The following is a 23,305-nucleotide window of genomic DNA, read 5'->3' on the forward strand; positions in this document are numbered from 1 at the left end:
TAGGAAGAGGTTATTTTAATCAAGCAAAAACAGTTATAATCACTCTTTCTAAAAATAAAATTTGACTCTTTATCAATCCTTAACATCTGCATTTAATATTTTCTTCTAAACAAAAACACAGATGCAGCAAATTACAGTCTTTGACAAAGTACAGTATTTACCTTCTCTTACACTTATTTTAATTTTAATTTGGTCATTAATACTAGACTCATTACTGCAACGTGTTACTTGTAGTAAAAGTGCCACAACTGAACTATAAACATGACATTGCCATCTTAAAACTGCTTTGCTATAAATTGTAGAGAATATACAGAGTTACAAAGTCATTGTGTTTTTATCAAAATATACAAACCCCCCCCCAGACCTAACACAAGCTATCAATATTTTTCTTATGAACTATACAGTTATATAAAATATTTGTAAAATTATCTTTATATGTATAAATATTCTACCTTATTTGCTTTGGTCTATAATTATCATCATACAAGTCCACTTAGAAAATATCTTCGTGTACTTTCTTTGAAACATCATTGTACTTTCCTGTGTTTATTCTTCTGTTATCCTTATTTAAATGGAACCAAAGCTGCCATGAAACCAAACAGTTCTCAAAGGGTTCACAGCATTCACCAATGACAGAATAAATAAGTGGACTATATTATTACTTCAATCAATACTGTAGTATCATTTCAATTGTAGTTTTATCGTACCCAAGCTATAGTTTCTTTTAGAATATTCAAGAAAAGAAAGTAAACAAATCGTATACCATATTTGCACACAGAATTAAGTTGAAATTCACTAACCTTTGTCCTGGTTTAAGTTTTTAACACTTTGTAAAGATGAATGTACATGACTAATTGGAAATGCAGATACCTTACAAAAGAGCCCTATCATATAATATGCAACGTGTAGACATATACCCTCGTTAACTTTTTTAAAACCTCTTAATCTCAGTTAAAATTAATCACATTTTCACAAAATAGTATTAATTGTAAGATTTATTTTGGTGACGTCTTCTGGAAGCCTACCCTTCTGATTCTTGGTGAATGCAAAACAAGAAGCTGGAAGGCTCACCATAACCTTTTGGGATGGCAGGATGAGGGAGGCAGAAACACTTCTTCTAACACTTCTTCCTCCATCAACCTGACGCAGGCACCTCTCTGCTCTGGGCCCACTGTGCTGGGACAAGGAACACAGTGACAAAGCTTGCCTGGGGCAAGATGCAGGGATCTTTACTGGGATCACTGAGAAGGGATGTATGAAGTTAGATGTTGCATTTAAGGCATGGGGATGACAAGGAACCCCACAAACTGTCCCAATCTCCATTTATATATAGGAACTGCCTCAGGGATATGTGTGGAAGCAGGAATCTGAGCGTTTACCTATTCCTCCCCAAATCAAACGACTTATTGGGAGTTGCTCTGTCATTTGTTGCCCAGACATTATTCCAAGATGTAGAGGAAGACGCTAAATCTTCTTCTAAATCTTCTTCTGCTGAGAAGAATAGTATTTCTAAAAGACAGGAGTTGCAGACTCACCAGCAGGTGGAAATTTATATTCACGAGTTCCTTAATCTAGGCTGTTTCAGAAGAACAATTTTCTTTAGACAGATGCAACTGAAAAGCTCTACCAGGCCACTGACAGCTGAATCTTTTGGAACTTTTGCCATTTGGAAGACCGGCTATTATGCATTCCACTGAATCTTTATTACATGTCTCAGAGATATCATACACCTGGAATACTTTCCGTACAAGCTCTCAGAGACTTAATGCTTATTAGGGTTAACTACAAAACAATCTGGAAAGGAAAAGAGGTTTATGCTTCTGCATATGTTTGGTAAATGTTGAGTTACAGAAAAGCACTCCAGAACTCAACTGTACTTCGGCATACCCAAATTCAAGAAACATTTCCTACCTTCACTTCAGAATACACTAAGTCACATTTTCTTTTATAAACACATTAATTTTTGTTTAAACAATTGCAATACATGGTTTCTGCAGCAAAAATTCCTTCTATAGAATATACTTTGAACCTACATATTTATTTTGCCCAGAATGATTCCGCACTGTAAAATAGTTCATTGGCTAGTTTCTTGTAACAGTAACTAGAAGGGGGTTGGTTGGTCATAATTTTTTCTTCTTTCTCTCTGTATGTACAATGTACAGAAGTCTATTGTGGTAAAAGTATTTTGGGTCTTTCACATTAAGTATGTATTATTGCAAAGACTAGTTATTCTTTTCAGTATTATATTTTTTCCTCCTTTTGCATATACCAACATATGTTTAAATGAAGACACGATCTTAGTAAATGATACTAATTAGAGTGGAGTTTTCCCATTCAATGCATCTGCATTTTCTCCAATATATATAATTTTGCATTTTTCTTCTCTTTCGCACAACTGCCACTCAGAGTATTACTTCTGGAGTTACATTTTGTATATTTTTCACTTCGCTTCCTTCTGGGCCAAGAAAATGTTGATTTTCCAACAGCTGAGCACTTCCACTGCAAAACTGTTCTTTTCTATCTTGTGGACCTGGACTTTTGAATAGATGTTTCTTCTGGTGCATTCCCAGGGCAGCCGCCGTCTTGCAAATTTTGGGGCACTGAAAGCAAGCGTATCCTTTTCCATTATGCTCACGCACATGCCGTTGCTCGTGGTTCCTTTTGGTAGAAAGGTACAGGAAACTCTGTAAGCAGAACTGACAGTGGTAGCGTTTTTCTCCTGTATGAATTCTTTCGTGTATTTTGAGCGTTTCATTTAAAGTAAATGCCTTATTACAGTATTGGCAGACAAAGTCTTTGACACCTAAGTGAATACGTTCATGTTTCTGTAGATTTCCAGGAACTGAAAAACATTTCCCACAGGTTTTGCAGGTGTAGGGCTTTTCCCCAGTGTGACACCTCATATGCATTTTTAAGGTGGATGGACTTTGAAATTGTTTTTGGCATAATTCACAAATGTAAGGCTTTGAAGTAGCTACATGCCAGTGTACGTGGTCTTGAATTTCTGTGGTGGAAGATTTATCTCTTTCACAGAGCTCACAGTGAAGACTGGGCATTTCTGTGTTCTCTTCTTGACTGACAGCCTTTTCTTCAGGAGCATTCCTGAGTGCATACTCTCGACTGCATGTACTGTGACTTTCCATAACGGTGTTTCTGTTTCCATGCTTTTTCCTCCATTTGGTCTTCTTCATTTTTCTTAGCTGTTTAGATTTCTTTTTTGGTTTGTAATTGTAATACGGTCTCCAGGGCTTATCACTGGAGTCCTGATCACTTACATCATCACACATTTCTGTCAGCTCCAGGCACTCTGAGCTATAGAGCCTAGATGGGCTTCCTTCCTTTATCTCCATTTCTGATTCCTCAATTAGATTGTCCTGTTTGGACTCGTGTTTAGATTTGCGGCCCCTTTTACAAAACAGCTTAGATCCCAATATATGCCTTTTTACAATGGCCTCGTTACCAATTTTTACTGTTATTTGGCAAAGAGGAGCAACATTGCTGTCAGCAGATGTTCCAGGTAAGGCAGGCTTTGCAATGTAAGTTTCAGTTTTACTCGATTCTTGAACAGTATTAGTGGTTTTGCTAGATGAACCTCCAGATCCTTGGACGTGCTGCGTATCCTCAGTTGCTTCTGCTCTGGTGCACTGCAGTGTTTTCTTTTTCTCCTTAATAGTTTTTGGTTTGGTAATGCATTTTCCATAATTTTCTGACCCATATTTACTGTCATCACTTACAGACTGACTAGGTAGATTACTAGATGATTCTGTCTTACTGTTTTCTACAGAAGTGACTGTTTTACTGTGCATTATTACCGATGAAACTCTGCTACTGTGCATTATAACAGAGGGTGCAGAACTGCTGTAACTTATTACAGAGGTTGAATTTTCATTCACGTTAGTTAAAGACACAATTGAGGAATCATACTCATGAGAACTAGAGTCATTCGCGGCAGTGGGAACTCTTTTGTCAGCTGTGAAAAAGTCTCTTTGCAGGTCAGAATTTAAGATACCTACTCCCCAAGAGGAAGAATTCTGAGTATTTGTGGAAGATGCTGCATCATTACATGAAGAGGTGTCCAGGGCAAGAGTTCTGTTGTTTGTTAGTATATTACTTTGAAAATTCAGTGATGGTAGCTCAGAGCTAAGAGAATTCTGAATGAAGCAGTTACTAGAAGCAGTTTCATTAGCTTGGCTACTTGTTTGAACATTTTCATATGCAGAATTTCGGAAGGACTTATAAGGTAGTCGCCTGCATTTCATAGGTAGAAGACGATAAAGTTTGTATGGATACATGCTTGGTTTTAAGCCTCCATTGGCTGTCTTCTTGTTTACTGAGAGGCGATGGTCAATTGCATGGAACGATTTCTGATGATTTTTTAGAATATAGTAAGTCATAAAAGTCTCCAGGCAGAAAATGCACTGATAGCGTCTTTCTCCGGTGTGCCAGATCTCGTGTCTGGTGCGATACTCAGCTAATGCAAATACTTTGTTGCAGTAGTGACAAGGGTATGTTCTTCTCCAGGAATGCACATTTGCATGTCTTCGAAGGCTTGACAATGTTACATAACTACGTTTGCAAACTATACAAGTATATAATATCTGCCCATCAACAACTTTAACCAAATGATCTGTTTCTGGTAAAGTGCAGTTTGCATTAGAATAATCAGTGATGCTGTTTTCAGACAATAGAGGCTCTGCGTTTGCATATGAACTTCCATTCCTTCCATCCGTGGCAGTATAGTTATCTGAAAAATTTTGTTCATTTCCATTGTGAACAGATAAGCTACTTGATCTCATACAGACTTGTTCATGACTTTCCAGTATATTTAGATTTGCAAATTGCTTGCTGCAGTATTTGCATACGAAAGTTTCCTGATGCTCTGAGTGGAGCTGAAGATTACTTAGTAATGCCCTGTCACTGAATGATTTTGCGCAGCAGTTACAGTTGTAAGCAGGTGGAACAACAGTTGCCGCAGATCCAGAGACATTAGCAGATTTGTTTTCCTCTTCTCTGGGCAAATGGAAATCTCCTGCTTTATTCTGAGGTTTTGGAAAGGAAATAATTCTCTGATCATTAACTGCTTCACGTGGGGTTTCTGTGTTGGTCACTGTAGAGGCCGGTGCTTTTGCTACAGCCAAACCAGTCCCCTGGGACTTGAAAGCGGCCTTAGGAGTACTGCATGCTTGTTTTACTGGCTGAACGAGTGGTGTTGCTTGGTGGTTTTCATAGTGGTCTTCAACCGTTTTGTATGAAGGGCTGCTGTCCTGTTCAAAACACGGTGTTCCTTGAAAAGTATCTCCCCCCGAAGAAACTGCGTAGGAGTGCTCTGCCAGTGTACTGGCTGGCTCGGCATCTTTGCAAGCGTCACGTCTGTCAAGGCTGACGTTGGGTGTTTGTATTGTCTCAGATACTTTTTTAAAGCTTGCCCTCAAATCAAGTGGAGAAAACAAACTGTTTTCAGTTTCAAAAATTGAGAATGCATTTGTAATTCGTGGTCCATTTGTCACAGCAGATTCTTCGTGTCTCTTTTCATGTTTTTCCTCTTTAACAGTCCCTTTCTCATTGATACAGTATGCATAGGGGCACGGGGAGCTTGAAAAATTAACATCTGTAAGATCTTCGAGAAATGATATTCCCAATTTTTTCCCTGCAGCTGCAAGGTCTGTTACAGTCTCCTGCCTCTTAACAACCACTGTGGAACTGTAGATGTAGTTCAGTATTTCTGTAAACACTTCAGCTTTGAGATCATCTAGCTCCAGTACATGACCTGAAATACAGATAGTACGACTCCAAAAAATGTTTTTAAAGTAAAGGCTTGAAGCTGCCAGCACATTACTATGGGCTTTAAATTTGGTGTCTTCCACAATGATGGTGACATCACATAAAATACCCCTAATGCGCTGTTCGTTTAAAATAGAAAGTACAGTGTCACTGTGGAAGTCGTCCTTGAGATCCTTGGAATGGGACATGACTGTCATCTACAAGGAAAAAAAGAACAGTGTAAATATATTTTGAGGCAATTTTGATTCATTTCAATTACATATCAAGTTTATAGTTATGTATTTTTTATAATTGTTTTTAAATGTATTAACTTTTAAAATGTTGAGAACGAGTAAAATGTTGTCATAGCATTTCAGGTTGAAGTCACTTAGGTTCATTCATGCCAACACCACTGAAGGTAACCTGGCTTCTCAGGACAGCAGGGGTGATTTATATACAGTGATAACCAGGTAGAAATTATTTTCTCCCACTTGTCTTGACACTGCAATCTTAGATGCATTATCACCATCAGTCGCATATTGTTCCCCATTTCGTTTGGGCTGTGCTACTGTCTCAATGTACAAGTCTCTATAGATCCTACAGATATAGCACCTGCAGCTCATTGGTGGGAGGCAGAGATCTTCCCTGCGCCTGCACTACTTCATCATCCACACAGTGCCTACCACTGGGGACCACGGCCACCAGCTTTTGTTTGTGCCACTGGGTGCATCTGCTCAACTTCACACTAATGACTCACTGAACCTTCGAGGTAATTCCCTCAGCACGTGACCAAGGTATTTGGCAGGCGTTATGGGGAAGGAAAGTTGAATCGCTGTGGTTCTGTGGATACCAAGGACTTTCTTTTCTGGGGCTGCTTGTCAAACAGTCATGTTAGAACACAACCGCATTTGATCAGCTTATTAAATCGGTATTTAAAACAGGGATCAGAGATTCCCATGAAATAAAATTTCAGCTACAGGATAAGGCTTTATAAACAACTGAGTGCAAAAGCAACAAAGTTTTGTAAATGATAGTGGAGTACATGTAACATTGTTTACATACTTTTTTTTTTTAATAGTGATTAAATTTTCTTAGATAAGTAGTTAAAACCCTGAAATTATAAATTCAGGGAGTAAAACAAGTAATAGAACATTTTTTCCTTAGTTAATAGATTTATAGTGTTCACTTTATAGTGTAATAGTGTTTGTTCTTAATTTCTATCAAATAATAAGATTTCATTGCAATAGCAAATACTGTTAAGTAATTGCCAATATATAATATATATATAAAATAATGAGGTTCAGTGTTGACCAAAAAAATGTTTAGATTATCCAGACTGTACAGTATGACTATGCAGTGGTTTACTGACTGAAATAGAAGATGCAAAATATGAATGAAAAACAGACTGATGAAAGCAACAGATGGATTTAACATCATGTATATGGAAAAAAATCTCTGGCTAAACCAGATTATTTTTTGTTTCATTCACGCATCAAATGATAGGGGTTGTTTTGGTTTGTTTTTTGTTTTCCCCCAAACTCCAAGTTATGTTTTCAACTACTGCTGACCAGGTCATCAAGAAACAGTTGTCCTACTGACACTCACCAAACACTACAGTAAAAAATCTACATATTTAATTATAAGACCCTTTTCTTCCAATTTGTGTAATCAAAATGCACCTTAAAGAATGACCAACTGCAGGTATTTTGCAATACGGGTTAAAACAGCCCCATGCTGTAGTGCTCCAGTAAGACGGGAATACCTTCTTAACATTCCAGTTACTCTTCCAAATGGAAATGCCAAGCTTAAAAATTATTATGGCCCTTACTGCCAGAAAGTTTACATTTAAAATGCTAACTTATTTTTAAGATGGGTCAGATCCAAAGGGTGAAATAAGGTTTCGACTCATATTCACGAAGCAAACAGCAATGCCAACTGAGAACACACTGGTTCGCTCACCCAAGCTATTTGAAAGTAGTCCTTCATTGAAAACAGGGTCTTTATCACAAAGTAGTAAGGGACACAGACACTTGCTCTAGCTGATCTAGTTGCACTTTGGACAGTGTATCACAAAACCTATTTCACTGTAAATCAAATCATGAAAAAAAAAAAAGAATAACAATCTTACTGTTAAGGCAAACAAGGTACTTGTACAAAATATAATTTGATATATTTCGGATGAAGCTTGGAAGTAAGATTTGTACCTTACAGTGTAGCCACTGTTTCTGTCAGGGAGGTTATTATCCATGCAAATGGCCCAAACTGCTAATACATTTACTGACTGAGAATTGTCAATGCACAAAATTCAGAAAAATCAAAACAGTGATTTTTAAAGAATATCTCTGATGCTTATATATACCACGGACAGAAGGAAGTGAATTCATCAGTACAGGTGCAATAGAAATGTAGATGTGTATTATTTTGATTATCTGGTCACTCATAGCTGTAAATCTAGATGCATTGTTTTGTGCCTTTAAATTATAAAATCATAGTTTGTTCATTACATTTATTTGACTTAAAATAAATATTTATTCATTTGGAGTGATAATATGAAATTCACAGTAATTGAGTACAGTTATTTTCTTTGGTTTGGTATCTGAAAAGACGTAAATAATTTTATATTGTTTCTATCATATCAAGTCCTAGACAGAAAGAATACTGACAAGAACACTTCTTCGAGCAAGCGGCCACTATCACATAATTGATTCTTTTTTCTCATTGACAATGTCTGAGATTACATCTAACTTGCTCATGTGATGTTGTACTAGAAACCAACTGTCAGACATCAAAAACATTTCACAATGGGAGCTATTGATAGAGTTATTTTCTGAGTATAGGAAATAAATGATGTCAGCTCTACTTCCCAGTGAATTACCCCCAAAGGAACTTGCCTGTTTTTTTTCTGTTTCTTTATAGGAGACAGCTGGTTTTAGTTCAAAGATGCATCATCTGACATACAGTTTGCTAAATATATCAGAGTTTCATACTAAGAGGGATTTATATGCAAAGTCTACAATGTATTACCCAAGTGTTTTTAGTAGAAGTCTTACTATTCAACTACCTATTTCAAAGTTTACGCTCTTGAGAAGAGAATCTTTTCTATTTCTACTTGAGTGTAAATAGATTGCCACTTTTTGTAGCCTGTGAACCATGGACATGGTGGTATGCTGAGTAAAACATTGAGCTAAATTCCTCGTGTACAAGCAGCAGAAACTATCATTTGCTTTTTGGACATGTACTTTTTTTTTCCTGTGTGCTAAACCATCTGCTATTGTAAAGTTATACAGAAAAATTCCACAGCAAATTAATTTTTAGATCCAACGCTTTTTGTTTCTGTTTCAAACTATGCATTCCCAAAATAGTCCATTTATTCATGTGTGTAATGATTTTCTCTACTGGCTTTTATTTTACCTGTCTTGCTTCCTTCATTTGTCAGAAATGTACCTGAAATGCTGTAAAAACAGAATGTCCTACCTAGCACACACACAAATGGATTATTTTAGGAATAGTTTACATTTCATTTCAAGTTGGTATGGCAAGAACAAAACCAGCATTTTAGTTTCCAGGAGTTGTCTGCTGTAACCAAGAAACATAGAATTCATCAGAAAAGATATCCATCTTCATTATTATAAAAGGTAATTATAACATTACCTTTTCTGACATCCACAGAATACCACTGCAGAACAACATACCTTCTAATGTTATTTTCATATTTAACAGAAAGATCACAGACTGGTGCATCCAAATACAAATTTGACTAGCCATGCCTCATAGCTGATACTGCTAATTATACGAACTAGATCAGTCAACTCCACATGGACACTGCAGAGGCAAGATGCCACTGCTGATTTTTATATCAATATTATTTTGAAGTGAATAAAGATCACAAGAGTCTTTCTGGCCTACAAATACCAAATATAACAAATTTAAAAAAAAATCCTACCAAAGAACAGTTCCAATCTAGGAATATTATTTTTAACTCTTGCTAAACTTTGAAATCTATTGCCAAGCAAGTGCACCATGTTACCCAAAAGGAGACTTCAGTCCCCTAAATTTAAAAGAGAAGATAATGGCACCAACAAAATACCATTAGGGCCAGTTGCCTGTACCCAGGCAAAATAAAAACCAACAAGAGTCTGAAAAACTGTTATTACAGTTTACCAACTTTCTTTTTTTTTTTTTTTTTTAATTCCGAACATTTCCACTGGGATTTTAAAGAAGGTGCTAATACTTCCTGGTACCACTTGTATGGCAGTCACTCAGCTTCATAGGGCCTCAGTCCTCCAGGTCCACCTGGGCAGGTTGGCAACACCAGGCTGCATGGACCAGGTGGCCTTCAGCCTGCCTCCTGCCTACAGCCTCTGGTATACAGGGAAATTTTAATGACGTCTAATTATATTTAACAGCTTGCAATGGCTTGCAGCTTAGTGCTACGCTCTATGTAGCAATGCACTACTTCTACAAGCACACTGACATGTTTTCTAGTTCAGACTCTTGGTTCTCGCATCCTTACCTATTGATACAAAATTTCGCTCTTCTATTTGTTACAGCTTCGTAGGCATTATGGACTTTAAATCATTTTTTTCACACCGCTTCCTCTAACTTGTAATTCAGACAGCTAGAGGGTGGCAAAACAGCCCAAGCACACTTTTACTATTGGCATTGCCTCACTTCCCAGCTCGGCCCCACGAGCTCATCGCACGAAAGCAGCCTTTAAGACCTCCGCAGCCCTCGGGGCAGCCTTTACCCAGCCTCGCTCCTTTCCCCAGACCGGGGGGACCCCCGGGGCCGCAGCCCCCCGCCCGCCGCGGCCGCCAGGGCTCGCCCCGCGGCCCGGTGCCGCCGCTGCCCACACGGTGGAGCTGGACGCCCGCACAAGCCCCGTCCCCTGTAACGACCGAAGGCAGGCAAGGGAGGCTGCTGCCCCTGTGCGAAGGTGATCTGCTCCTCCGGGAGCTCAAACGCCACCGCCGTCCGACCCCGTACGAATTACACGCAGTACAAGCTCCCGGCGCAGCACCTTAGCGTCAGTACATCGGCCTGTCTCGGAGCAGAGCCTCTGAAGGCAGCAAACATTGGCAACCCCTCAGCGGCAGATAACGCGGAGACGCTTCCTGTTTATGGGTAATAGTGTGCCCTGTGCTCGGGGCTCAGCCAAGCCTCGAGCCGAGGAAGCGACGCACATTAACCTCCAACATGATTTTTCCTAGCACCAGCACAAACGCTTAAGCAGTCTGACGCTCGAATGCAGCACAACTCACTGTTTCTGAGCTACAAGGCGATTAAAACCGCGTCTGCGGGGTCTCCCTCGCAGCGGCGAGGGCGGCGGGGCGGGCGGCGGGCTGACGGGACAGGTGCCGGCTTCCTGGCGGCGCGGGGCCGCCGATGGCGGGCGGGAGGGTGCCGGCGCCATTTTGCGGCGCTAATCCTCGGCGGCCGGCCGTGCCCGGGGCTGGGGGAGCACGGGCTGCTGCCGGCGCCGCGCTGGTTTCCGCGGGTTGGTTTCACAGCGAGCGTTTTGTGCTTAATTTACGCGGCCGCCTGTGGCGTTCAGAGCATTAGGCAAGTTGTTTGTAGGGAAGCACTGCATATTTAAAGCGGTGAGGAAATCCAGCGATTCCCTATATCCGAGCCCTGTTTCTGTAATCATCAGTGCCGTTTGGTCCGCAACATTTAGTGTTCCTTTTAAGCTTAACAAAGGAATTTATTTGCCTTACTCTCCTTCAAAGCCTTTCTCACATGAGGAAAGAGAAAGCATCTGTGGAGAAATGGAACTCAGTACAGTAACTTCTGCAACTCTTCACTAAAAAGGAGAGAGATGAGGTATTTCCTTTAAGTAACTATATCTGAAATAAGTTGCTTTCAGATCTTGAAGTACATTTGCATTTACCTTCTTTCCTTATCTAATTATCTTGTTTTTAACCAATATAAATTAATAAAGTATCAAGGAGATGCATATTTTGAGCAGTCATTCTCTAATTTCTCTTATTTTAAATTATTTATTACCTCAGGAAACAAGTGCAACAACACTACTAGCGCTTCAGAAGCACTAACAAATGTAAACCTAAATAAAGAAGGAAGTAGTTTGATTTGCTTTAGCTATATACCCCAATATATTTGGTACAGCTTTCCTGCACATTATTACTCCCTCTGACTCTTTCCCAGGTACTCGGAATCATGAAGCTAAGGAAAAAAGAAAGGGTTTTGAGTCAGGTGGAAAACAGATGTGAGAAGCAGATTTTCGTACTTGCATGAAGGTTACTTTAATCTTGGCCTTTGTCTATTGCGTATGTACTGTTGCTTTGTATTGTTTTAGGCATATATATCTATTAATATGTATTAATGAAGATTTCTGACAAGAGCCATAAGAAGTATTCATGACAAATGTTTTGTCAGTAGGAATACAGTAATATGGATTAAATTAAACCTGTTGTAATACATTAAAAGAAAGAAATAACCATGCATTACTGAGCAATAATAAATACAAGTATCATTTTAGATTAAGTGAATCAAATTTAAGGAAGAATAGGTTTTGAATTCCCACTAAATCTTCATTAATATTGCTTTATTTGTATTGTTTTTAAAATCAGAGGTACAACTGTCATTTGTATAGCAGATATCCTCAATTTAGAGACATTATTTTATTTGTTCTTGACCCTTTGATGTCCTGGCAGTCTTAATATCTATAGATAATATAATAGAGTTGAAGAACTGACTTGTTTGGGGTTTTTTGTGTGTTTGTTTTAATTAATAGTGTGTTTTCTTAGGGCAATTTTAGCTCATCAACTATACAAAGAATCACTTTTTCTGTGGCCAGCACTGTAATTGAAGGTGCTAATTGCCACAAATAGGTTTGAGCTACTTGGAATTCACAGTCACATCAGCTCCTTATATATTAAAAACACTTCGGAGTAAGAAATTCTTTATGAGGCCATCTTGACTGCACCCAAGACTTTACCTTCCCCTGATAATGCTTCATGTAAAAACGTTTAGATGCAAAAAAAATGGATTGCTTCTTACATGGTATAATTAATTACAAGGTATAGAGAAAATTGCCAGCAAAATTCTTTAAAATGAATAAACAATCCCAAGGCTGTTGGAGTGTGCTGTGTGAATGCTTTGCTGAAGTCTGATAATCTCACTTCTGCAAATCATGGCACGTGGTATTTTTTCCTTAAGAGTATTTCAGGCTGCCCAGGAAAAAAAAAAAGTTCCAATATTCCTCTCTAGCCAAGCAGTTTCAGTTCTTAAACAACAGCAGGAAACAACATATATAGCATTACCATCTCTTGCAAATTCCTCATGAGTGACAGGATTTTGGACAGGACTTGACTGGTTTCATTCTCAATGCCTTGAGCAGACCAGCCTATCGAGGACGCTTGGATGGACTGCCTTTGCTCTCACAGCTGAGGCCAAGGTGACTAGTGATGCTGCTGAGAAGGAAAACAAAGCTCTTCACCCATCAGGCAGCCCAACACTTCACTCAGGCAGCCCAAAGTGGCTCCACTCCACTTTCTGTTACATGAGCAAGGGAAAGAGTGGCTTTGCATAACCCTTCTTCTCTTCCACAGCTTTGAGTGGAGTTAGACAGGGGAAGGAGCCCATTTATGGAGGCCCGTGGCAGCTGCTTGCTGCTCAAAGTCTGACCAGGACAGGGACAAGCCTGGCAGAACTCATTTGATTCTCAAGCTGCGCATATGCACCAAAGAAAGAACAAGTCGTTCCCTAAGGTATATTGGCTTCAATATTCATTTTAGTTATGGTGTAATCTAAGTCCCATTAACACTAAATGCATACAAACAATTTTTGAAGGTATAACTTAAGATTGTCTCTCCACCAGTCTAAAGAAGAAAAGGAAGCAAATGCAATACCTGACATAAATCCAAATTCTTCTTTAGCACAAAATAGAAAAGCTTATGCTTTATTGCTACTAAGAATCAGCTGACTTTACATCTTGCTATCTCTGAACAATCTCAACATTATTTCCATTTAAGTCTTCTTTTTTTTTTCTATGCTGCTGACAAGCTACTTTCTAGCCTCCCACACTTCTGGGACAGAACACAGTCCTTAGCAAGCATAGATCAATTGCAATCATGAAGCTATGTTTACAGACAGTGTTTTCCATTTTTCTATTGTTGACCGTTGTCAACAAAATTAGCAAATTAAACCTTTAAGTTCTGTTCATTTTGGACAATTACTATGTTGTACTCTGTTGCCCATTCGGTTATCAGAAAGACAAAATAAAAGTAGTGCAACCAGCCTCTTATTTTCAAATTTTCAGAGGAAACAGCCTTTGAATATCTGAATCAACATACATAAGAGCAGCAGGCAAATTGTGTGCTCGGGGGGCCACTATTATTCTCAGTCAGGTGTGCTGGGGACCAGGCAGATAGAGCCATTGTTGCCCTTCACTACATACAGCTGATGCAGCAAATCCTGCTAGGCTGAAAACAGAGCTAAATCCTTTCCCCTGGTAACACCCCTGCTTTGGTGGCCTGCTCGATAGCCAGTTTTAAAACTAGAATAGGTCTTAAAGCTGTTAACTAGTCACCACTGATTGCCAATGTTCCTTATTTATTTATTTATTTATTTATGGCATTTATACTGCTAAAATTTAGCATGCGAAAAGCAATGCATAAGTGATAGCTATTACTCTGAATCATTGCGTAAGTGTGGCAATTAATTTTGGCAACTGGCTTGACACAGAGAGTAACTTTGGCTGTATGTTCTTAAATATTCTTAGACCTCATTCTGTGCTGACCCAAGCCTTACTCCTCCTCTTCTGTCCTACTGTATGCTTCCAACCTAAAAGCTAGAGCAGGGCCTCTGTGCAAGCTATGGGGGAGGACTGTGGCAGTGAGAAGAAAATCTTGATGGCTCTAGCTCTGGTTTGTGCTGCGTGCTCAGCCACTAATGTGAATTACCTCAGGTACAAATCCTAGCCTGACAGTGAGCTCAGTTCAGATGGGGAACATCAAGAAAAAAAACAACAACAATCAGTCAACTTGCATCTCCCTAATAATTCCCTGAACTCTTACTGACTCGAAAGGCTTAATAGTATTGTAGTGCTTGATGCTGTATAACAACACGGTTTATGGTTCAAGACCATGAAAAGATTCATGTGATAGTGTTCAAACTATCTGGAATTATACTGGATTCTGGTTTACTTGACCATTGAGTGTTATAGAAATGTTTAACATTTTCAGGATAATCTTTATGTGCTAAATCTCAGCGCTGTGTTACGTATGAAGACACCTCTCGTAATGCATACTACAAAAAATTGAATGGGAATGTTTTAATTGATTTGAAGAGGGTTTTATTTAGGCTATTGATTACAACAACTTAATTTAAGCTCTGAATTTGCAGATCCACATTTGTACTGTCTTTTTAATTATTAGCATTTTGGACTTCTCAGACGTACCATCTTGGGGGTAACAATTAAGCCAAAGGCTTGTACAGTTTTCATTTTATATGCAAATGAATACTTTGAGAAGAAAGGCCAAAAATACTGTGTACATAAACTTGCTGAAGTCAGTAAACAAATTTGTCAAAACGGATTTTATGTATCTGAACTTTTTAAATCCGGGAATATAAAACAAAAGAGTACGATACAAACACTTGCACAGAAAGTATGAGTACTGCCTAAATGCTACGTCCAAATCTTATTCTGAAAGCCCATGAACAATTGCCTTTCTGACTTCTACAGATTTTTCTCTTTTCCCCCCTTCTCTTTCTGTTGTTGACTGTTAGAAGGCAACACGTGTTCACATCTCTTTGCCTGGATATGTTGGATAGAATGAGAGTGCTACAAACAACACTAGGTTGTGTTGTTGTTTTAAGTGGCTTTAGTTTGTCATCATGTTAAACAGAATAATCATACTTGCATCCAAATGCTGGTGCAAGATTCAAATTTACAATGGCTGAGCATTTCTGAAAGGCAACAGAAACCTTCATTTTCATGTTCTGTTGTCATAAAGGAGTTCTATTAAGTATTCAGAATCTCAGAGAAAGGTTTCGATTTGCAGACCAAACCCAGTATGTCAATTTCAAGTCCCATTTAAAGCTCAATTTAAAATCACAAGAGATTTCCACTGAAAACATGAGTTTTTTAGGTTAAAACCTTTGAGTATTAAGAATGCACATTGGGCCACGCACAGAAATCTTTTTATATGGTGATTTTGAAAATGCATGCATTATTATGAGCACATGGTATGTAAATGCATTGGGCTGCTTAATAAGCATTCACTGGCACACATCTGCAGCTTTGCTTATGTACCTTTTATTCCTATGTGGTTGCCAAGGAAACAGGTTATGGCCCAGTATTCTACCTAAAATATACCAAGCAAGAATTCTATGGTAATTTACTTAAAATAGGTATAACTTCGATTTTCCAGTATATTGCTTCTGCAAGTCCAGGTAACTTGAACTTATCTAATTTTAATATTTTATTAAACTTCCAATTCCATCATATCATCTCTGATTATCCGTTATCGTTTTCTGTCATACAACATTGTGTATTAAAAGTAAACTTAACATTTTAAGAAAACATTTAAGAAAACATTAAGAAACATTTTAAGATATTATAGGAATTCCAGATGGTTTTGCCTTTTTTTTTTTCTTTTAAATTCAGTTTCTTATCTTACATTTTGCCTGGTACCCTTAATTATGTATTTCTACTTTAAGATTTCACGGCATTAATGACTATGATCCAACAGACTGTTTCCCACTGAAATTTATGCGAATAGTGCCACTGAAATCAATGAAACAATTCCCTTGCTGTAATGCAAATTATACTCTGTGATGCAAAAGACCACATTCAAAATTAATGAATTAATCAGGGTTTCATGGATTATTTCATTCAATACCTACATATCTCAAATCTAAAGCACAACTACCAGACATGTTTATTTTAACCAAGATGATTATTGTATATTCACAGTAAGTAGAAAATAAACTGCTGCAATTTGAAAATGTCATGCAAAACTCCTATTTTGAAATATTCTGGTTATTTATCCTTGAATTTACAAAGTGCTATTTGTACCTCACAATTTGGTAGCTTTTTTTACTACCCCTGATTACAGTCACATATAAGGGTAGAGATTAGCCATTCTAGCTGACCCACCTACAACTATATCAGAAATGGTTGTTGGCACTGGGAGAGTTCCTCTACCTTTGTCATATGGCACAGACTGGTAATGAACATTAGTGGCTCAGATCCATTGCCAGAGTTAACTTTCTGGCAAGCTCAGGAGGTTTCCTGGCCTGCCAATACGTTTGGTTTGTACAGATCATTGGAGGCTGTAACAACCTGTTAGAAACATCTTTTTTGTCTGATTTTATTTCACTAACTTCTATGGCAGCAAAAGTGCAGCAGGAGGATGGAAAAATCCAACAATACTGATAACTGAATAGAGCGATGCAGTACCATAGTGATAACAATCTCTGAAATGATTCTTAAAAAACGTAGATCTTCAACCGAAAAGAAGTCATGCAACGACATGGTTTTAAAGTATTCAATACTTAAGCTGTTTTTCTGTGTGAGTTTTAAAGAGATTTCAGCTTGCTATGATCACCCCATAAACGTACCCGACTAAAATCAGGTTGTTCTTCTGTTAGCACCTTTTAGAAGTGGTATTGACAGCTATGTTCTGCAAAATAATCTCAGTAATTTTGTGAACTCTGTGGCTACTGTGTGTCAGCCTGCAAAGGGGAAAATCCAAATGTAATGACTAAATTATTAGTCAAGTACCAATTTCCAACTACATTGTGTAATTCATCTAAATTTTTAGTGGAATGCTGTGGGACTCTAAATCCACATCTGGGTGCTTGCAACACACCAGCAATAAAACAGGACTGCTAACCAGACTATTAGAAATACTGCGTCTGCCTGCGTTGTTTTATTGCGTTTTAACCTGTGTATTGTAAACTGGATGCTGTTTCATATGTCCTAAACAGAAATCTAAGCATGGTTTCAAGTTTAAAACCATTTATTTTATTGGGATCACTGGAAAAATTAGACTAAAAACAATCCTTGGCTCTACTTCCCTTCCCCCATCTCAACTATATCCAAATCATTCCTAACACTTCTACCTAATAAGACCTCAGATAATGGAGGCTTTACAGCTTTCTCAGTCAGTCTGTTCCTGAGTTTCGCAAGTTGAAGTCAGTGGAAAGCAAGTGTTTTTTAGGATTAGCTATCACAGTTTGCCAGTTTAGAAAACAAATTATAGTATGGGCAGAAACAATCATCTTTACTAGTCAAATCCCTTGACTCCAAATAAACTGTCAAAATCAATTACAAGTTATTCTTTATCTTAAAAGCCTCCCTGCATTTTTGCAGTCTTTCAGAGGGCTTTTTCTTTCTCCTCTTTCTATTCTGCCACTTTTCTCTTGGCCTCTTTTATTACAGATATCATCACAAGTCTTTTCTAGGCAGCTCTTGTTCTCTGGAATACACTTCCTGTATCTCTCTGCTCAAATGACTCATCATTGTTAAACATCCTGATTTTATGTTACTGTACATCAAACACCCTAATAACATTTTCATATAATAGTTTAAAAATTATTCAGAACATGGCTTTGTTCCAGAGATCCTAAACAGAATCAAATTGTTTCATACAGCAACTGCAAAATCTTACAGATAAGGAATTATGACTGAGCTGATAGCCTTTTTTTATTCCAGCAATTAATCATAGATACATCTTCCATTTGCAAATATACCACTATACTTTTATAAACAGCAGTATGCAGGAACTACAGGATCCATTACTTTGGCTTTAAAATGTAAAGAGATAAGCTTTTGTTTTGTTTTTGTCTGAGTACATCTTTACTGTATCTTGATTTTAGTAAATATTCTATAGCTTACACATATGCCTGTAACAAAGACCAGGAAGGAGATTTGCATTAAGTCATTATTCCAAACACCAATAATGTCCTAAGCACATCTACATTGACAAATGACTGTCAAATATTATGGTGAATGGGAATCTTAAACATCCAGGAATCCAGAAGTAAAGGAGCTTATCAAAGCTAAAGAATTTTCAAATTTGACAACACTGGAATTCAAATGTAATACTAGACAAAATGAAGCCCTTTTAAAACGCAATGAAACAATTCCCGTGATAAAATACAACAGAGACATTAGATGCCCCCAAAGGCTTGTTACCTGTCCATTACTACCAGAGTTTCTGTGTTAGTCTCACAAATATGATCTGAACATAGTTTCACGCTGCTGCAGCTTCAAATCAAAATGAAGTTTAGAGCCAGAAGTAACCTGAATCAAAAGTGTCATTGAAAAGCAGTAGGATAATGCTTAAATGAATGATTTTTAGTTTGATTTCATTTTTACTCAAGTTTTGTGTAGATTTTCCATTAGGCAGGAATGGAATTAGCATGGATGAAACACATTTCGATTATAAAGAGGAGGGCTGAGTATTAGCAATTACGCTTCCAGGATAAAACTGTACTGAACCCCCAGCCCCACCCCACCCCCCCCAAATAACATCTGACAGACTGTGCTTGAGGTGTGAAAAACTGCACCTGTCTCTATGTGCCCCAGTTATCCCCTGTAGCCAAAAAGAATAACATGGATGGAGTTTACACCAGAGTTCGTATGGCACCTCTGGCTATAACGTTCTGAAATTGCATTAGGTGGATTTAACTGCCATTACAATATATACAGCAAGCCACATAGAACAGTCAAACTGGAATCATCTTGCAAATTACTGGAATCCTCCTTAGTAAATAAATCAGTTTCTTTTGCTAGAAGAAATTACTGTCCACAGGCTGCCAATGAGTTTTTCCAGAATCATGAAAGCACTTGAGTCCAGTCATATTAATCACAAGAGGACTTGCATCCCCTAATAAAAGAGCATATTTGCAAATGGATTTAAAACAACTGTAGTGAAGCGTGCTCATATAACAGAGCTGCACTTGCTTTAAATGCCTTGAGTGGATATATTTGAACACAAAGCCATAATAAAAACAGTTTAACTCAAAGTGCCCCATCTCCTCTAAAAATAAATATCAATGGCAATAAATAGATTGCCTCTGCATAGCATTAGCTCAGCAACATCCTTTAAAAATAACCACACGAAATAAACAAAAATGCAATTTTGATAACTACATGTAATGGCGCAAACCATATAACATTTCAGACTAAAAAAAAAAAAACACCAGAAGGAAGCTACTGGAGATAAATCAAATTACAAAAAAACATGCAAACTTTAATACGTCACTTGAGAGATGCTGTTTATTATGTTTTCAGCTCAGTTTCTTTAGGTGGAACACAGAAATACTGCACCACGTCAAGCTAATCTCATAATTATGAATCAGATGGTTTTTATTATCATTATTAAGCACTGGCCTATCAAGACAAATGACAACAGTCATATTCCTGAGCAGTTATACTCTGTTTGTTTGGAGTGTACTGAAGTGGTATATTTAGAAATAAATGAGAATTAGTTTGATAGTACTGAAACTCTCAAGGCTATTATTGATATAATTGGCTGTACATCTAAATACCTCCTTTGTATTAATTTTCAGTGCTGGGTCCTCATCCAAACAAAATACACTTAGTCATTTTAAAGTCAAGGACATGAAAGGAAAATGGCTACCCTGCTGCAAAAGTCTCATTGCAGTAGTGAGAATTTCTCAAGTCACGTACAAAGGGGATTCACAAGGAGATACACCACGTTATAAGCACAGTGGAGACATTCAGTAACATCTGTTAACTGCGGCACACATAAGATTTCTGATTTACTGATATTGTTAAAAATATCAGCTAAAAATAGAAATAAGGAATTATAGTACTTAATTTTTGCAAAATCTGTGAGGTCTGCATATCACCGTAGGCTGCAAGTGAGCTTATTTTATAAAGTCTTACTTAAGATCCTACACAAGTTCTTTTCCAGTATGGTTAAGCAGCTCTTCAGTTGAACTTCAGAATAGGTCCACTATTTAAAGAAAGGTTTATTAGCATTACCGTGGCTGAATTCAGCAAAGGTGAAAGAAGGTTTAAACTTACTTCTGATTCTCTACGTTTCTCAGCTACTAAGTGTTTCAGTGATACTTTTATACTTGTGATAATGAAACTATCACTTTATATACATGCAGTACAAACCTTGACCTACATGTAAGACTAAGCTAAATTAAAAAAAAAAAAAAAAGAAACGGGAGTACGTTTCTGGAAACAACCAATGCAAAACAGGAATAAAGTAGTTTTTTCTTGTGTACAGCTTTATAAACATGGCATAATTTAATAAATGACAGCCGCATGGAAACACAAAATGAGATGAGATTCTCATTTAGAACTGAACAGAAACTTAACTGTAAAATTTCCATTTGCACTGTGGTATTGCTATTAAAGAGAATAACTTCATATTACGTCTCTACTATTGCACCTTTTAAAAGGATTTGGTTGCCAAGGAAACTGGTTCTGGCCCAGTATTAATCTGAAACAAATATATTACAAAAGTTGGTGTAAGTAGTACAGTACTCATAATTATTTTTATTCTTAATGCTCAGATTCAGGTTTTTGTACCTAAGGCTGTTAAGCTTTTTATTTCATAACCTTATTTTTGTGTGAAGTAAAACACACTTCAGTGAGCTGATACTCAGTTTAAGCTGACAGGGCCATCTATATCAATCTCTCTCTTTAAAGTCCTTCTACGTTAAAATAAAAAGAAATACTGCAGGTGTATGTTTGTAGCCAATACTGAAAATCTAAGTATGAAGCATACTAATCTTTATTTAAGATTTCGCACAAAACACAGAAAACCGCTTACGACAATTTAAATATTTTTCATTTTTCTTATCTACCTTAATTTTTATTTTTGCATTGTAATTGCAAGCTCAGTAATGGTAATAGTCAGCTTTAAAATATAATTGAATCAATAGGGTTTTCAAAAATTCTTTTGTTGCAGAAGCGTTGCCACGCCCTTAGTACATATGATTATTTTAACAGGCATGATTGTTCTACTTTCACAATAGATTTTTTTAAAAGCAGATAAAAACAATTGTCATGCCAGTATGTGAAGCCAACAATTTAACACTGCAGTTTTCATTATCAATTTAGTACTGTTTTTTTTAATCTGAAAGCTACATTCTAAAGCCCATTTCATGTACTTGCAACACTGACCAAGAAATCAGTAAAACATGCAAATCTCAACCTACCTGCGTGTATCACTTAGTGCAGTGTTAGCATGGCAATGCACCCAGCCATTTTTATGTAAAGCGATGGAGATAAATTCTATTCTTGGTCTTCTTGATAATTTTTTTAGAAGCAGTTGTCAAAAATCAGATGGGAAGCAGCTTGAATAGACCGTGATCAGGAGAACTGAGTTTATCAATAGGGAAAGCAGGAGTGGGGAAAAAAATGTCCTCATCCAAGGTTTTCCGAAACTGCAACACAAGGGTTTATTTTTTTTTCCTCCTCCTCAGAGTGTTCGAAGCTTGAAGCTGACCACTGCAAAGGCCACTTGTCACATTTACTGAAAATCAGCCTATTGATATCACAGCTGAAAATATAAACTCGACAACCAAAGCCCATTGCACAACGTGGACTGCGTAAGAGTTAAAAATAGATGCGACGTGCCTCCTACCTGCATAATAAATATGTAAGTTTCAAGTGCTTTAATTCGATATTCACATTAATTAACAATACAATATACATTATTTAAACTACAGTAAACGCAAGAAGAAAAAGGGTGACACCATCTGGAAGCACAGTTTCCTTCTTTTTCTTTCTTTTTTTTTTTTTTTTATCCTTTCCAAGGGCTAATAATGTAGTTTGAATGTGATGACAAGCTAACAGCTCACCACATTGCAAATGAAAAAGAATTCTTAAGGTGATGCTCAAATATCTAAGCCTGTAATGAAGCACAAGCCAGTCTTCACTACTGCATGATATGGCACACAGACCATTTAACATACTTACATTTGAGATACTAGGCACGGTATAATGAATTCAATACACAGCATGCACACAGCACAAGCAACGTTAATCCTGCCTGCCATTTTAGGCTTGCAGGAGTAAGATACATACTGCAGCACAGCTCTGGTAAGGGAGGAGGCAAGGGACAGCTCACCTTAAATGCAGTATCTGATTAATGTTGTAAGTGACATTGCGTATCAGCTACAGAGTCTTGGTTCAACTGGGTGGGAGGGAACAAAGAAAATTGTCATCAACTGGTGATGCAAGATGAGCTCCAGTCACTAACACTGTTAGCAAACTCCAAATTCTACAACGATACAGTAGTAGACATTTCAAACTCTTATCAAAATCTGCCTGTGCAATGGCTGAGTCCGCCTGCCGAGGAAAAGAAAACAATCTTCTTGCTTACTGGAGAAAGGCTGGATTGACTACGGTAACATCCTCTTGAAGCAGAAAGATTTCGTATCGCACAAATTAAATCCTGGATGCATTTGCTGTGCTTTTCTAATTTCTAAGTTTTAGAATTAAAAAATAAGAAGAAAATTAAATAAAATCATAACTAAAGATCTAATGCTCATATAAGTAAATCATTTCTTTTTTTCTTTCCTTTCT

At 37.6% G+C, this 23,305-nt stretch overlaps 2 protein-coding genes across 14 annotated transcripts in view; one reads left to right on the forward strand and one right to left on the reverse strand.

Moving 5' to 3' along the window:
- Positions 1-23,303, reverse strand: ZBTB38 (zinc finger and BTB domain containing 38). Of its 6 annotated transcripts, XM_067002188.1 has the most exons (3): positions 11,022-11,088; positions 7,720-7,844; positions 1-5,978 (listed from the first exon to the last, which is right to left on the reverse strand). In XM_067002188.1, the coding sequence occupies exons 2-3, from the start codon at positions 7,744-7,746 to the stop codon at positions 2,403-2,405; spliced, it is 3,603 nt and encodes a 1,200-aa protein (XP_066858289.1). In that variant the 5' UTR covers positions 7,747-7,844; positions 11,022-11,088; the 3' UTR covers positions 1-2,402. The 6 variants fall into 6 exon arrangements, with proteins under 6 accessions (XP_066858289.1, XP_013036926.3, XP_013036924.3 ...); XM_013181472.3 differs by lacking the exons at positions 7,720-7,844; positions 11,022-11,088 and adding an exon at positions 22,848-23,303; XM_013181470.3 differs by lacking the exons at positions 7,720-7,844; positions 11,022-11,088 and adding an exon at positions 21,934-22,257.
- Positions 1-23,305, forward strand: part of SLC16A14 (solute carrier family 16 member 14) — a 75,326-nt gene that overhangs the window by 2,643 nt on the left and 49,378 nt on the right. For 7 of the 8 annotated variants that reach the window (XM_067002196.1, XM_067002197.1, XM_067002195.1 and 4 more), the window contains exon 1: positions 22,237-22,376. The gene's annotated coding sequence lies outside the window, so the exon portion shown is untranslated. Of the gene's footprint in view, positions 1-22,200; positions 22,377-23,305 lie in introns of those variants that run through there. The other variant, XM_067002191.1, reaches the window with a different exon arrangement.

This window comes from Anser cygnoides, chromosome 9 (genome assembly GCF_040182565.1).
Source record: "Anser cygnoides isolate HZ-2024a breed goose chromosome 9, Taihu_goose_T2T_genome, whole genome shotgun sequence".
In the NCBI taxonomy this organism is placed as follows: domain Eukaryota; kingdom Metazoa; phylum Chordata; class Aves; order Anseriformes; family Anatidae; genus Anser; species Anser cygnoides.